The sequence below is a fragment of the Acipenser ruthenus genome, chromosome 48, assembly GCF_902713425.1.
Source record: "Acipenser ruthenus chromosome 48, fAciRut3.2 maternal haplotype, whole genome shotgun sequence".
Lineage (NCBI taxonomy): Eukaryota > Metazoa > Chordata > Actinopteri > Acipenseriformes > Acipenseridae > Acipenser > Acipenser ruthenus.
This window is the reverse complement of record NC_081236.1, coordinates 9105369-9119278: the sequence shown is the minus strand read 5'-3', so window position 1 is coordinate 9119278 and position 13910 is coordinate 9105369. Positions and strand designations below refer to the sequence as shown.

Sequence of the window (13910 nt, the reverse complement as noted above, 5' to 3'; positions counted from 1 at the left end):
AGTCTGCATGGAGCTCTACAATGTGTTTATAAACTACAGAGCGCTGTTATATTGTATTATTTTGAAAGGTCCGGGTTGTAGTGTGGTAGGAGCGCGTTGTTTTATCCGTTCAGACACTGAGGGAGAGCAGAGAGGAGGTGAGAGAGTCTGCATGGAGCTCTACAATGTGTTTATAAACTACACAGCGCTGTTATATTGTATTATTTTGAAAGGTCCGGGTTGTAGTGTGGTAGGAGCGCGTTGTTTTATCCGTTCAGACACTGAGGGAGAGCAGAGAGGAGGTGAGAGAGTCTGCATGGAGCTCTACAATGTGTTTATAAACTACAGAGCGCTGTTATATTGTATTATTTTGAAAGGTCCGGGTTGTAGTGTGGTAGGAGCGCGTTGTTTTATCCGTTCAGACACTGAGGGAGAGCAGAGAGGAGGTGAGAGAGTCTGCATGGAGCTCTACAATGTGTTTATAAACTACAGAGCGCTGTTATATTGTATTATTTTGAAAGGTCCGGGTTGTAGTGTGGTAGGAGCGCGTTGTTTTATCCGTTCAGACACTGAGGGAGAGCAGAGAGGAGGTGAGAGAGTCTGCATGGAGCTCTACAATGTGTTTATAAACTACAGAGCGCTGTTATATTGTATTATTTTGAAAGGTCCGGGTTGTAGTGTGGTAGGAGCGCGTTGTTTTATCCGTTCAGACACTGAGGGAGAGCAGAGAGGAGGTGAGAGAGTCTGCATGGAGCTCTACAATGTGTTTATAAACTACAGAGCGCTGTTATATTGTATTATTTTGAAAGGTCCGGGTTGTAGTGTGGTAGGAGCGCGTTGTTTTATCCGTTCAGACACTGAGGGAGAGCAGAGAGGAGGTGAGAGAGTCTGCATGGAGCTCTACAATGTGTTTTTAAACTACAGAAAGCTGTTTTATTGTATTACTTTGTAAGTATACTTACATTATATATATATAAACATGTTTTTTAAATGAATAAAAGCAGTAAGTATCATCTTTATTGAGGGCTGGGAAGTAACAGCACGCTCGCTTGCAGAAAGCAGAGACACTGCTCTGCACACGTTGGCCGCGTTGTCATGAACACAAGCTATTAAGTCTGTGTGTTTATCTGATTGATCACTTCTGCTAAATTCACAGCTCTGTGTCTCTCGTGTAATTTTCGTGTCGCCAATACTTTTTGACTCGAGTTCCCAGTTTTGCTTAATGTAATGGCAGGTGACTGTTAAACACGCTTCTTGTGCCATGCTTGTCCATACATCGGTAGTGATGGACATTGAATCACACTCCAGACTCAAATCCTGTCAAAGCTTTTCCTTTGCTCGTTCGTGATCCAGAGTAATGAATTTGGAGATTGTCTTTCGACAGGGCATTTCATATGGAGGATAATTTGTCCCAAAATTTAAAATAAATAAATTAAATTCGAAATAATGAAATAAATAAATAAAAACGAAATAAATACATACAAATATAAATAAATAAATATATAAAACGAAATAAATACATACATAAGTAGAAACTAAAATATATTTAATAATTATCTATTTATTTATTTATTTCGATTTTTATTTATTTATTTACTTATATATTTCTGTATTTATTCCGTTTTTATTTCGTTTTTTATTTCGTCTTTTCATTTTTGCACAATCTTTTCGAGCTACCGTCAATCATGCTCGATTGGCGGGACATAAGTGACTCAGTGATCTCTCTTTCCCTGGTAGTAGTGCGGAGCAGTGATGGGCTGTTCGATTCCTTTTAGTGACTCCATTCATTTGATTCAGTTCAGTTTGGTGAATCGATTCATTTCTTCATTTGATTCACTGATTCAGTGACACAAAACCAATCAATGCAGACCGCATTAGGATTGTTTACGCAGGTTTATTTGAACCGGAAAGAACGAGTCGTTCACGAACTGCACATCACAAAAGCTAGGGAGAATCTATATTTGGTGGACTGGGTTCATAAACATTAAATATAGTTTGACAAAAAAAATAATATATATTTACAATTCTAGAGATAACATAACAGTTTGAACCATTAGCATTGTTTAGCCATTAGTATCAATCTAATTTAATTTCACCTTTTTTTTAAAAAAAAAAGTCAATTGCATTTCTTACGTGTTTTTTTTTTTTATATATATAAATTTGGCGCCATCCATTGTTTTTTTACAACAACAAAAAAGAGGAAGACGGAACGCCCGGAGCGGTACTTTGATGAATTCAATTGCTTTAAAAACAGCATAAAAAGTTAGACACATGAAGAGAGTATTTTAACAATCAGAACCGATTAGTAACGCGCTGTCATTAACCCGTTCCGGGCCAGAACCCTCTTTTTATCACCAAAAAGCTCCCGGAACACTGGGTTCCGAAGGTGCAAAGACGACGAAAATGATACATACAATACAACTAAGTGGGAACAACATAACGGTATTGAAAAAACCCACCAAATCGACCTTTAACTGCTGCCCATTCCGTGTAATAAACAGCTGTATAGACAAAACCGCCCGGAACACGGGGTTCCGAAGGAATACAGAGCATGAAAATTATACACACAATACAGCTAAGTGAGGACAACATAACATTGCTGAAAAAACCAACCGAACCGACCTTTAACTGCCCGTTCCGTGCAATAAACAGCTTGATTAATAAAGCTGCCCAGAAGCTGCACAGGAGACGGAAAAAAAGACACACATAATACAGTGAGCAACATACTTACAAAAACTGTCTGAAGTGTTAACCGACCTGTAATTGCCGATTCTCTGCATGAAATGGGTTAATATGAATTGATCTTCTGCAAATTCAAGAATGGGTATTCAGCCGAGGGGGTGGTCGTTGATTTTTACTGTCTATACAAACTACACTTTTCAGCCCTAACCTCTACTCCACACTACTGGCCCACCACAAACTCAAAAATGCTTCAAACTGTTCAAGATTAACAATAAAATCAATACATGTACCAGTTTTATCACAAATTTGTTTTTATAATGTGTACATTGATAAAGAAGAATGCTGGAAAAGAAGCAAAATACAAATATTCATTGCAGTCTTGCACGAAATACTGTTAATACAAAAAAAACCCACGTACAAATACACTAAAAGGCAATATATACATAATGTAGGCTTGCTACTTTTTGATTGTAATCAGTAAAGCTCATTAAACGTCGAATTCCCCAAAAATGAGTTAGACTGAAATAAATGTATATAGGAAAACGACAGTAAAAACACTCACTATTTTTTTCTTACAAGAAATAATAATTTAGAAATCATCTCTAGGCTGTGTAGTTTTTATACTTGCTGTCTGTCCCATCTCCGTTCTGCTGTGAATGACTGGGGGTCGCTGTCTGCTCTCTCTCTCTCTCTCTCTCTCTCTCTCTCTCTCTCTCTCTCTCTCTCTCTCTCTCTCTCTCTCTCTCTCTCTCTCTCTCTCTCTCTCTCTCTCTCTCTCTCTCTCTCTCTCTCTCTCTCTATATATATATATATATTGTGAGGGATTGGTTAAAGAAAACAAACAAAAATGTGAAGACAACGTAAACCAACTGGACGGTTAACAAAGTAATGTAAAGTGGTAAAACTAAACTTGGATTAAAGAATACAGTTTGTAAATAATAACTGTGTTAAATAAGGGAAAGTAAAAATAAATAAGTTCAGTTTAAAATAAATACTTCCTATTGTGCAGAGACAATAGTTGGAGGCATTTGGTTACCATTTAAAATGCCTGTGTTTTAGAGTTTGGGGAGAGAACGTGAGGAGTTTGGTTGGTGACTGGGAGAGTAAAACGGAGAAAATGATTTGTTATTGATTTACTGGGAAACAAACACACTGAAAGAGGTATTTAGATTACGACTCTGGATTTTGTTTTGGTTTTGATGACTAGGGAACAGGCTTAGCCTGCCTCGCGTTTAGATAATATCAACACCTGTTTAGGTAGGGCCTGAGAATGGGGTAGGCTTTGTTTTGTTTCTGTTTTCTTTTGTTATTGTAAATAATAAACACACGCTGTGGCGTTTCACCACATTCTGGCTGTCAAGTCTTTGTTTAAAGAAAGGAAAACCTGAGACCAGAAGGCAATCCACCACAATATATAAATCTATTGTAGTTCTTCCCTTATATTTTCTCCCATTTCTCTATTTTTATAAATTTGAATATACACTTCTTTCTCCATTTGTTTTTCTCCCTTCTACTTTCAAAATATCATTTACTGTCGGGCTCCCGAGTGGCGCATCCAGTAAAAGCACTCACTAGAGTGCAGGATGCGCTCTATAGCCTGGACGTCGCAAGTTCGAATCCAGGCTATTCCACAGCTGACCGTGGACGGGAGCTCCCAGGGGGCAGCGCTCAATTGGCCGAGCGTCGCCCGGGGGGAGGGAGGGTTAGGTCGGCCAGGGTGTCCTCGGCTCACCGCGCACCAGCAACCCCTGTAGTCTGGCCGGGCACCTGCGGGCTTGCCTGTAAGCTGCCCAGATCTGCGTTGTCCTCCGACGCTGTAGCTCTGAGGCGGCTGCACGGTGAGTTCGCAGTGTGTAAAGAAGCGGGCGGCTGACGGCACACGCTTTGGAGGACAGCGTGTGTTCATCTTCACCCCTCCCGAGTCAGCGCAGGGGTGGCGGTGAGCCTAAAAATAATTAGGCATTTCAAATTGGGGAGAAAATAATAAAAAATAATTGGCAACGACTAAATTAAAAAATAAATAAATAAATAAAAAAATATATCATTTACTGTTGCTGCTTCAATTTCGATATGTGACTTACAGCTAACCCCTACCCCTAAACCTAATGGCACTATTAGACTGTTACTATTATTTAAACATAATTTGTTTTGAACCCTCTAGATGAATCTAACCCCCTACCCCTAATTGTTTCATGCTTTCCAAAATGTGAATCCTGAGCATATCCCATTGTTCTACACTTACCTGAACACGCCTGGGAAACTGGCTTTCTATCAGCCAATACATGTGAACTGTGGGCAACAATATTACATATATTACAGCAGTGTTGTGAGCAGCTTTAACACTTAAAAAACCTGTAATAAAATTAAACCAAGAAAAAATACACACTTGTTAGGGCTGTAACAAAGGGTACATTTTGATCTTCAAAGGTTCGGAACGCATTCCCGAAGGAAGGTTTGAACCTTCGATGGCACTATTTTGCAGCAGCATTTTCTTTCCGTTGGGGAAGAACACTTTTATTTATGTTAATTATTTCATTCTTACTGTCAAAATGCACAGATTGCTTGATAAATAGGTAACAGTAAATGTGTGACACGGATGTGGTAAGGTCTTGGTTTGTAACAGAAGCACATAAGATTCGTGGCATTGCTGGTGCTCCTCCAGATAGAATCCTGTGTGCTTCCAGATGTTGGTTTTAGGGCTCTCAAAATAATAATTCTACCGATTTCAAATTTTGGTTAATTACATTAAATGCATTATTAAAAATGCTACAGGCACTAATGGCAGCGTTAATTAAAAAGTATTTATCCTATACACCGATGAGACATGAATGTTGGCATATTAATCACAGGACAAATGCTCTACCAGGACTGCCCAGAAAAACATTAAACAAGGTAACAATTTGTCTGTGCTTGACTGTAGCTATCATGCTTCATATGAAAATCACTCTGCCAACGTAGACACAATCATAGACAGAACAAGTACACTTTCATTGAGCTCACTGTCCCTCAGGTCACTCTTTGCACTGTTGTCTATAGACATGATATAGGTGTTGCATAATTACTGCTGTTGCTTCCAATGCAAAACTAGGAGCACTTGCCACTATGCAAATACTGAATACTTAATGCTGATGCTGGTGCTTCCTCTGTGCTTGTCCTCCTTGACCTAACAGCTGCTTTTGACACCATAGATCATGACATTCTTCTTGACTGCCTTCAGAAGTATGCTGGGATCTCTGGAACCTGTCTCTCCTGGATGTCCTCTTACCTATCTGGACGCATGCAGTCTGTTTTCTATGCTGGATGCAGTGGTGTCACAAACCCAGTCACTTGTGGTGTCCCCCAAGGATCTGTTCTTGGGGCCCCTTCCCTTCAATATCTACATGCTTCCCTTGGGTCACCTCATCTGCCAACACAACCTCATGTTTCACTCAAATGCTGATGACACCCAGCTCTACTTAAAACTTGACCCTGGAAGCCCTTCTGCCATGGTCCGGCTCTCGGCTAGCATTCAAGACATCGAGGTCTGGATGGCTGCCAATTTTCTTCAACTGAACACTAGGATGCTTACCAGATGTAAAAAACGTGAACACATCACCCCCCGACTTGCCGTGCTGCACTGGCTACCTGTAAAGGTAGGATTACTTTCAAAACTCTCCTGCTCACCTACAATGCCCTTCATCACACAGGTCCCGAGTACCTCCTCAACCTGCTGACCCGCTATGTCCCTGCCCACAAGCTGAGGTCCTCTGACTCTGCGTAAAGGGCACAGAGTACCCTGGATTGGATGGCCTGACAGTTCATTCCCAGGGTTAGACAGAAGTTGGCCATCTAGAAAGGTTGCGGAGCTCCGGTACACTAAATCATCGACCCGGAAGGGAAACGATGTGGCAGCCGTGGATTGGAGGAGCGGATGCACTCGTTAACCAAGGGGTCATGGGTGACAGTATATAAGGGGACGTAGTGAGGTGATCTGTTCCTTCTTAATGGTTAACTTGAACCTGAAGGACAAACATGACTTTATCTTGAGTGTTTTGTTTGTTTATTGTCCTGACCAAAAATACTGTTTGTTATTATTTAGACGGCTGAAACACTATCCAGGAGCTGTCGCTTAAGGCCAGCACGAACCTGGACAACACTTCACTTGTTTGCACTAAGGAACTGTATTGTCACTACGAGCACTAGAGCATGCACTGTGAACTTGTGTTTGTGTTACGTGTGGGTGAACTGAAACGGGACTGTTATTATTTCGGGGCAAACCTGCAGATTACAGATAAGCAATACACGCCGCTGTATTGCTTCTCATTGACATTGTTATTATTTACTGTTGTTTGCCATCAGGCATTTGGATTGTATAATTAAATCATCATTGCACCTGGATATCTTTGTCTGTCTGATTATTGTTCACCTGCACACTGTTAACCACTTTGCCAGTGCCTTATTCCTTCTCCATATTCTGCCTGATTCAAGGATTCTTATTATTTATGTGACAAGTTGTGTTAACCCTAGTTTAGTACCTAATGTTTTCAGTGGTTTTGAAATTGCATCTGTCCAGTTTAGATTAAAATCACCAAGTAATACATATTCTTTGGTATTTATGTTAGCAAGAATACTTGAGCAGTTATACATAGGTGGAGGGAGATGCGTTTGGAGGTTTGTAGGAGACCAGTACAGTGATAGAATAACTTTCTGTAAAGTGAATAGTCACACCAAGAGTTTCTGTTTCAGAAGCAATGTGGAGGACAGAGTGTTTTAGTTCCTTGTTTGTTAGTGTCACAGCCTTTACGAAAACAGGAATAATTATCAATGGATAGGAAAGAGTGGGACCGAGTGGTTTAACCAGGTTTCAGAGCGTGCTAAAATTCCAGTTTTTGTTTCATGTAGTAAACACTTGATTTTATTAGGCAAACTATGCATGTTAAGATGACAAACACCAAGGCCCTTGATTTTTCCCAGTTGTTTTAGTTTAGAGGGTGGATGTTTTATAATGCGATTGAATTTAAACCATTTGCGATTGTGTAGGCTTGGAAAATAGATCGGAAGTGTCAAAGAGAGTGGAGGTATTTTCAGAGAAAGAGAAGGGTGGAGAGGGAGTGTGACAGGAACGAAAGGAGTCCCTCTTGTAATTCTCCCTCCCGACTACTGGCAGTGCTGTGCAGGAAGGACCGAGACAGAGGAGAAAGGCTGAGTCATGGTTGGGGCAGAAGCCGCAGTGGTGGCGGCCATCTTAACTTGGGGCAGGACCTCATGGTTGAGCCCCATTATTGCAATCAGCTGTGCTGCGCTCAACGATTGGCTGAGGTGGGGCAGTGCACTGGTTGCAGGGGTGGGGCTCGGCACTATTTAGGCTGTGGGGTTCTGCCATTCAGGCTCCCTATCCTGGATGGAGACAGTCTTGCTGTGTGAGGTCTGTGACTTTTGTTCATTTGTTTGTTTTGTTTAGATCCAGACTTAGGATTCCCAGGCCGGCTGCCTTCGAGCCTGGACTTTTCCTTATGATCCTTGGCAGCTTCAGGAATTACTTATCCTGTTTTTGAAGAGGGAGCCCGAGCCACCTGCTGTGCTGTGTGGATCACTGAATTACCCCGTGGCAGTGTTTCTCTTCTGTGTGGATCACTGAATTACCTCGTGGCAGTGTTTCTCTTCTGTGTGGATCACTGAATTACCTCGTGGCAGTGTTTCTCTTCTGTGTGGATCACTGAATTACCTCGTGGCAGTGTTTCTCTTCTGTGTGGATCACTGAATTACCCTGTGGCAGTGTTTCTCTTCTGTGTGGATCACTGAATTACCTCGTGGCAGTGTTTCTCTTCTGTGTGGATCACTGAATTACCCCGTGGCAGTGTTTCTGTTCTGTGTGGATCACTGAATTACCTCGTGGCAGTGTTTCTCTTCTGTGTGGATCACTGAATTACCTCGTGGCAGTGTTTCTCTTCTGTGTGGATCACTGAATTACCCCGTGGCAGTGTTTCTGTTCTGTGTGGATCACTGAATTACCCCGTGGCAGTGTTTCTGTTCTGTGTGGATCACTGAATTACCACGTGGCAGTGTTTCTCTTCTGTGTGGATCACTGAATTACCTCGTGGCCGTGTTTCTCTTCTGTGTGGATCACTGAATTACCTCGTGGCAGTGTTTCTCTTCTGTGTGGATCACTGAATTACCTCGTGGCAGTGTTTCTCTTCTGTGTGGATCACTGAATTACCACGTGGCAGTGTTTCTCTTCTGTGTGGATCACTGAATTACCTCGTGGCAGTGTTTCTCTTCTGTGTGGATCACTGAATTACCTCGTGGCAGTGTTTCTCTTCTGTGTGGATCACTGAATTACCTCGTGGCAGTGTTTCTCTTCTGTGTGGATCACTGAATTACCCTGTGGCAGTGTTTCTCTTCTGTGTGGATCACTGAATTACCTCGTGGCAGTGTTTCTCTTCTGTGTGGATCACTGAATTACCTCGTGGCAGTGTTTCTCTTCTGTGTGGATAACTGAATTTTGTTTATTTAGCAGACTAATTGTTTATTTAGCAGACGCCTTTATCCAAGGCGACTTACAGAGACTAGGGTGTGTGAACTATGCATCAGCTGCAGAGTCACTTACAACTATGTCTCACCCGAAAGACGGAGCACAAGGAGGTGAAGTGACTTGCTCAGGGTCACACAATGAGTCAGTGGCTGAGGTGGGATTTGAACCGGGGACCTCCTGGTTACAAGACCTTTTCTTTAACCACTGGACCACACAGCCTCCTTAATACCACATGGCAGTGTTTCTCTTCTGTGTGGATCACTGAATTACCTCGTGGCAGTGTTTCTCTTCTGTGTGGATCACTGAATTACCCCGTGGCAGTGTTTCTCTTCTGTGTGGATCACTGAATTACCACGTGGCAGTGTTTCTCTTCTGTGTGGATCACTGAATTACCTCGTGGCAGTGTTTCTCTTCTGTGTGGATCACTGAATTACCTCGTGGCAGTGTTTCTCTTCTGTGTGGATCACAGAATTACCTCGTGGCAGTGTTTCTCTTCTGTGTGGATCACTGAATTACCTCGTGGCAGTGTTTCTCTTCTGTGTGGATCACTGAATTACCTCGTGGCAGTGTTTCTCTTCTGTGTGGATCACTGAATTACCTCGTGGCAGTGTTTCTCTTCTGTGTGGATCACTGAATTACCACGTGGCAGTGTTTCTCTTCTGTGTGGATCACTGAATTACCTCGTGGCAGTGTTTCTCTTCTGTGTGGATCACTGAATTACCTCGTGGCAGTGTTTCTCTTCTGTGTGGATCACTGAATTACCTCGTGGCAGTGTTTCTCTTCTGTGTGGATCACTGAATTACCACTTTGCATTGTTTCTCTTCTGTGTGGACTATTTGTTTTCATTTCAAGCCTCTGCTTACCATAGCTGGTAACAGAGGCAGTTTTTTTGTTTGCTGCAATTGTGTGGAAACCCACTGCTCAGGACTTTGTACTTTTGTGGGTGTTGTAAATAAAATAGAACCCTCAACTACATGCTTCCTGTCTCCATCACTTCTGGGTCACGTCACTTCCTCCCATAACCCACCACAGGGAGCAATACATCCTAAGACATAAGTCTGTGCTTTTCGTTAATAGAAAAGTCAAGTATTTAGCTGATATATTTTTTTCCTTTAGTTTAAACATTTTTGCTATGGTCTTGCGAGGAGCTTGGACTAAACAGGAGCCAAAGCTGGATATGGATATATTGAAAGGAATGTGTAACAAAATGACAGTCCAGTAGTGCTTGTCAGTTGCCCACAAAGGGTCTGTTTTTCAACAGATTGTGAAGCATTTCCCCAGCGAGTAAGGCCACTTCATAGAGCTGTCGTCCAAAGCTTACATGCCCCAATGTATGGAAATGATAAAAATAATAAAAATAATAACTAGAACTGCAATACAGTTTTATGGTATTCCATATAGGTACACCACCTATTCCATAGGTAGCAGCAATACGCATTCTTGACAGACAGCGAGGTTAGGCGGGGGAAGTCATTGTTACTTAAAAAAACTACACAAAAACACACGACACAATGAATGAATGCTTCAAAACGGTTTTAATTCAGAGGAATTTAACAGCAGTGATTTCTGTGTATTTGCAGTGTTAAACTGGATTACTGTTGAGAGACAGACGAGAGAAAAGCAAGTCGGCACAGGCACTCAGAATCCAGTTATGAGACTGAGACACGGAAATTTGTCATCTCACATCAGCATATATTCACAATTATGATGAAATACATTGTAACTGTGTGTGTGTGTCAGTACAAATATACTTGCATACTAATCACACTGTAAATACAACACAATGAATGAAATGAAAATTACTACATGAAATAATATTTTGGAAATGCAGAATATTTCTGGGACTAATTTAAAATTATAATTATTAAAAACAAAAAAGCATTTAAAAATCAAACATTTTAAAATATTTATAGATTTAAAGACATGAAATTCAATTTTAAAGATATACTTAGCAGGTTTGGAAAAAATATAAACATCAGTACTTGTGAATCAATTTCCTCATTTGAGTTACGATCCATGAGGCTGTTTTTGTATTTTTTTGAATTCTGGAGCTTAATTTTTAATTATTTAAAAAATAGTTTCTTTGGTCCGCTTTCGGAAGGACTCAGGAATTATCAGTGGTGCGGTAACATCTTTAGATATTTATTTATATCTACATGTAATGCCGATAGATCACGACTCCTTCCGAAAGCAGACCTGAGAGTGACATTATTAAATAATTCAAAATTAAGCTCCAGAATGCGAAAAAATAGAAAAACAGCCTCATGGATCGTGACTCAAATGAGGAAATTGGTTGATGTTTACATTTTTCCCCAAACCTGCCAAGCATAGCTTTAACAAGCCTAGGTCACCACAGCTGGTACTCTGACCTTTAAAATGCCTGTCAGTAACATTTGAGTTGAGGGTTTGCCAATGACCTTTTATAAATGATCAACAAACACACAGGTTAACACCAGATTGTACATTGATAATGCCATTGAGAATAATATAATTATGCACACGCACACACTGTATGGGAGCTGTGTGTGAGGGCTTGGGTGAGTGAGAAGGTGACCTGTGTCTGTGCTGAGAGAGAAACTCACTGGAGGAGAAATCTGAGTGATGCTTTATGCTCGGAATTTTTTGCTTTTTTAATTTTTAGTTAATGCTTTAAGCAGTGTTAGAAAGAATCAAAATCAACCACGTATAATACTGTTTAAATATCGAAAAAATCTCATAGCATAATCAAAATATGTTGCTTTAACTTCATAGCAATTTCCTCCAAATACAAGGAAACTCTTCACATCATAATCTGTTTTCAGCTGTTCTTCAAGCTTCTCCAGACTCACTGGAACAGTAACTTCTCCCTTAGCATTCCTCCCATAGTGAGCCATTGACACCCACCTGTTGTCTTTTTTGCAGCAAAAAGCCGTCCACATATACTCGGGTATGTTCACCCTATTGTTCACTTTACTGTTTTTGCTGGGTACAGCTCCAGTAACAATGTAGGCCTTATTATTATTATCAGGTGTGCACTTTTCTTTTATATTATCACGAACAAACCTTTCAGTACTAGCCCAGGCACCGCCATTAAACTCTACATTCTGTGGAACAATGTTGGTCAGAGTGAAGGTTGCGTCCTTAGCGGACTGTGACTCTGCATGGCACACAGGAAACAGGTGGCCTCTGTTGTATCCGTCAGGTGTGTTGGAATCTTCTATAGTCTTGTAGTCTTTGTCCAGAGCTTGCTTACCACCTGCACCTTTAACTGTGTTTTCAAGTGCCATTTCACCACTGCCACTGCCTAAATCAAGCTGTGGAAACATTGCAATGAAACAGACAATCCACCACATGACTCTGTTAGAAAGAAGCAGAACTCTGCTCAAGAATTAGCAGTCACTCCTTCAGTGCTCCAATTAAGTTAATTTAAAAACATTTAAACTTTATTTTGAACTGAAGGTTAAAAGAAGATACACATAATAGTTAACTTGAACACACTGTAATAATAAAAATATAATAAATTTAATAAAAAAACAAACTCACTTGGGGTTCGATGGCCCAGTTCCTTTTTTTTCTTTCACCCTCGTCACAGTCGCTGTATGTGTACGCTGAATACACTGGAATCCTGTTTGTTGTGTCGTAAAGAGTTGCAAATTCATATTTATTTTTATATTTCTGACAGATCCGTTTGTAACGATTCTGATCGAGTTGCACTGTTGGAGCCTTACTCTCCAAAAAGAAATCTTTACACACTTTGAAATCGTTCACTACTTCAGTCCGAGCCAGCGCAGGCAGAGTGAGCAGGAGAAACACCCCACACACAAACCCCATCATTTGTCTCTGTCTCTGTCACTGAAGAGTGAATGGAAACTGGAAGCCAGGCCTCTCAGGGAAGTGTACTGAAACTCTTCAGGATGTGACCTGTATATATACACTGCCCAGTCCAGTCAGGCACACAGCCCAGATACAGGTACACTCGGAGCATTCCTATTGGCCAGTGTGGCATTTGCATGGGAAATTTGGGCCAGTGTCACAATCTCTTTGTAAGGGAGCAGCAATGTTTTGTTTGACTTGAATGAGCTGTGCACACAAATCTGTAGCTTTTTTTAATATTGAGACTCGTCAATTATTTTTCCCCCCCGTTTCACCCAATTTGGAATCTGCAATTCAAATGAACTCAGCTCACCCCAACGACTCCCAGTTAGGGATGACGCACACGCACACGCACACGCACACGCACACACACACGTTTGCATTCCTATATTTGTGGGGACTTCCCATTGACTCACACCAGACAAAACTCCACACAGGGTGAAAGCTGACAACCAACTAAATATTTTGGCACTTTTTGTTTGTTTTTTAAATGCACATTTAGTTCTAAAAATATGTTTTACAAAATGGGGAAATCCCCACAACGTCGGTTTTTTTAGGAGTTATTATCGAGAGCACCCACAGTTAACACATCGTTCGGAGCATTCGATGCAACTGAAAATGTTAACACCCTGAATCTGCAGGCGCGCGGGAGGCCACAGGAGTCGCTTAAGCACGGTGAACCTAGGAAACCCTGGCCAGCTTAAACCCTCCCAACCCTAGTGGTGCTCGACCAACTTTGCACTGCACTCTGGGACCTCCCAGGCGAAATCCGGCAATGGCAAAGGCGGGATCGAAGAAGAACCGCTCTCTAAAATTATTCTTTAATTATTTCATGATTTACTGCTGGCACTTAGTTATGCAAGATGTAGAATACAATTTGAAATGG

At 41.2% G+C, this 13910-nt stretch overlaps 1 protein-coding gene across 1 annotated transcript; it reads right to left on the bottom strand.

The window, feature by feature from the left end:
* Positions 1-10688: 10688 nt before the first annotated feature.
* Positions 10689-13035, bottom strand: LOC117965838 (endonuclease domain-containing 1 protein-like). Its single transcript, XM_034910991.2, has 2 exons — positions 12695-13035; positions 10689-12465 (listed from the first exon to the last, which is right to left on the bottom strand). Exons 1-2 carry the CDS (start codon positions 12983-12985, stop codon positions 11848-11850), a joined length of 909 nt encoding a protein of 302 aa, XP_034766882.2. The 5' UTR covers positions 12986-13035; the 3' UTR covers positions 10689-11847.
* Positions 13036-13910: the final 875 nt, after the last annotated feature.

Bases quoted from the DNA above. Each gene is read 5' to 3' on its own strand.
- LOC117965838 (XM_034910991.2), bottom strand. From the start codon at position 12,985: ATGATGGGGTTTGTGTGTGGGGTGTTTCTCCTGCTCACTCTGCCTGCG. The intron at 12,466-12,694 runs GTGAGTTTGTTT...ATGTTTCCACAG, and splicing joins ACTGGGCCATCGAACCCCAA to CTTGATTTAGGCAGTGGCAG.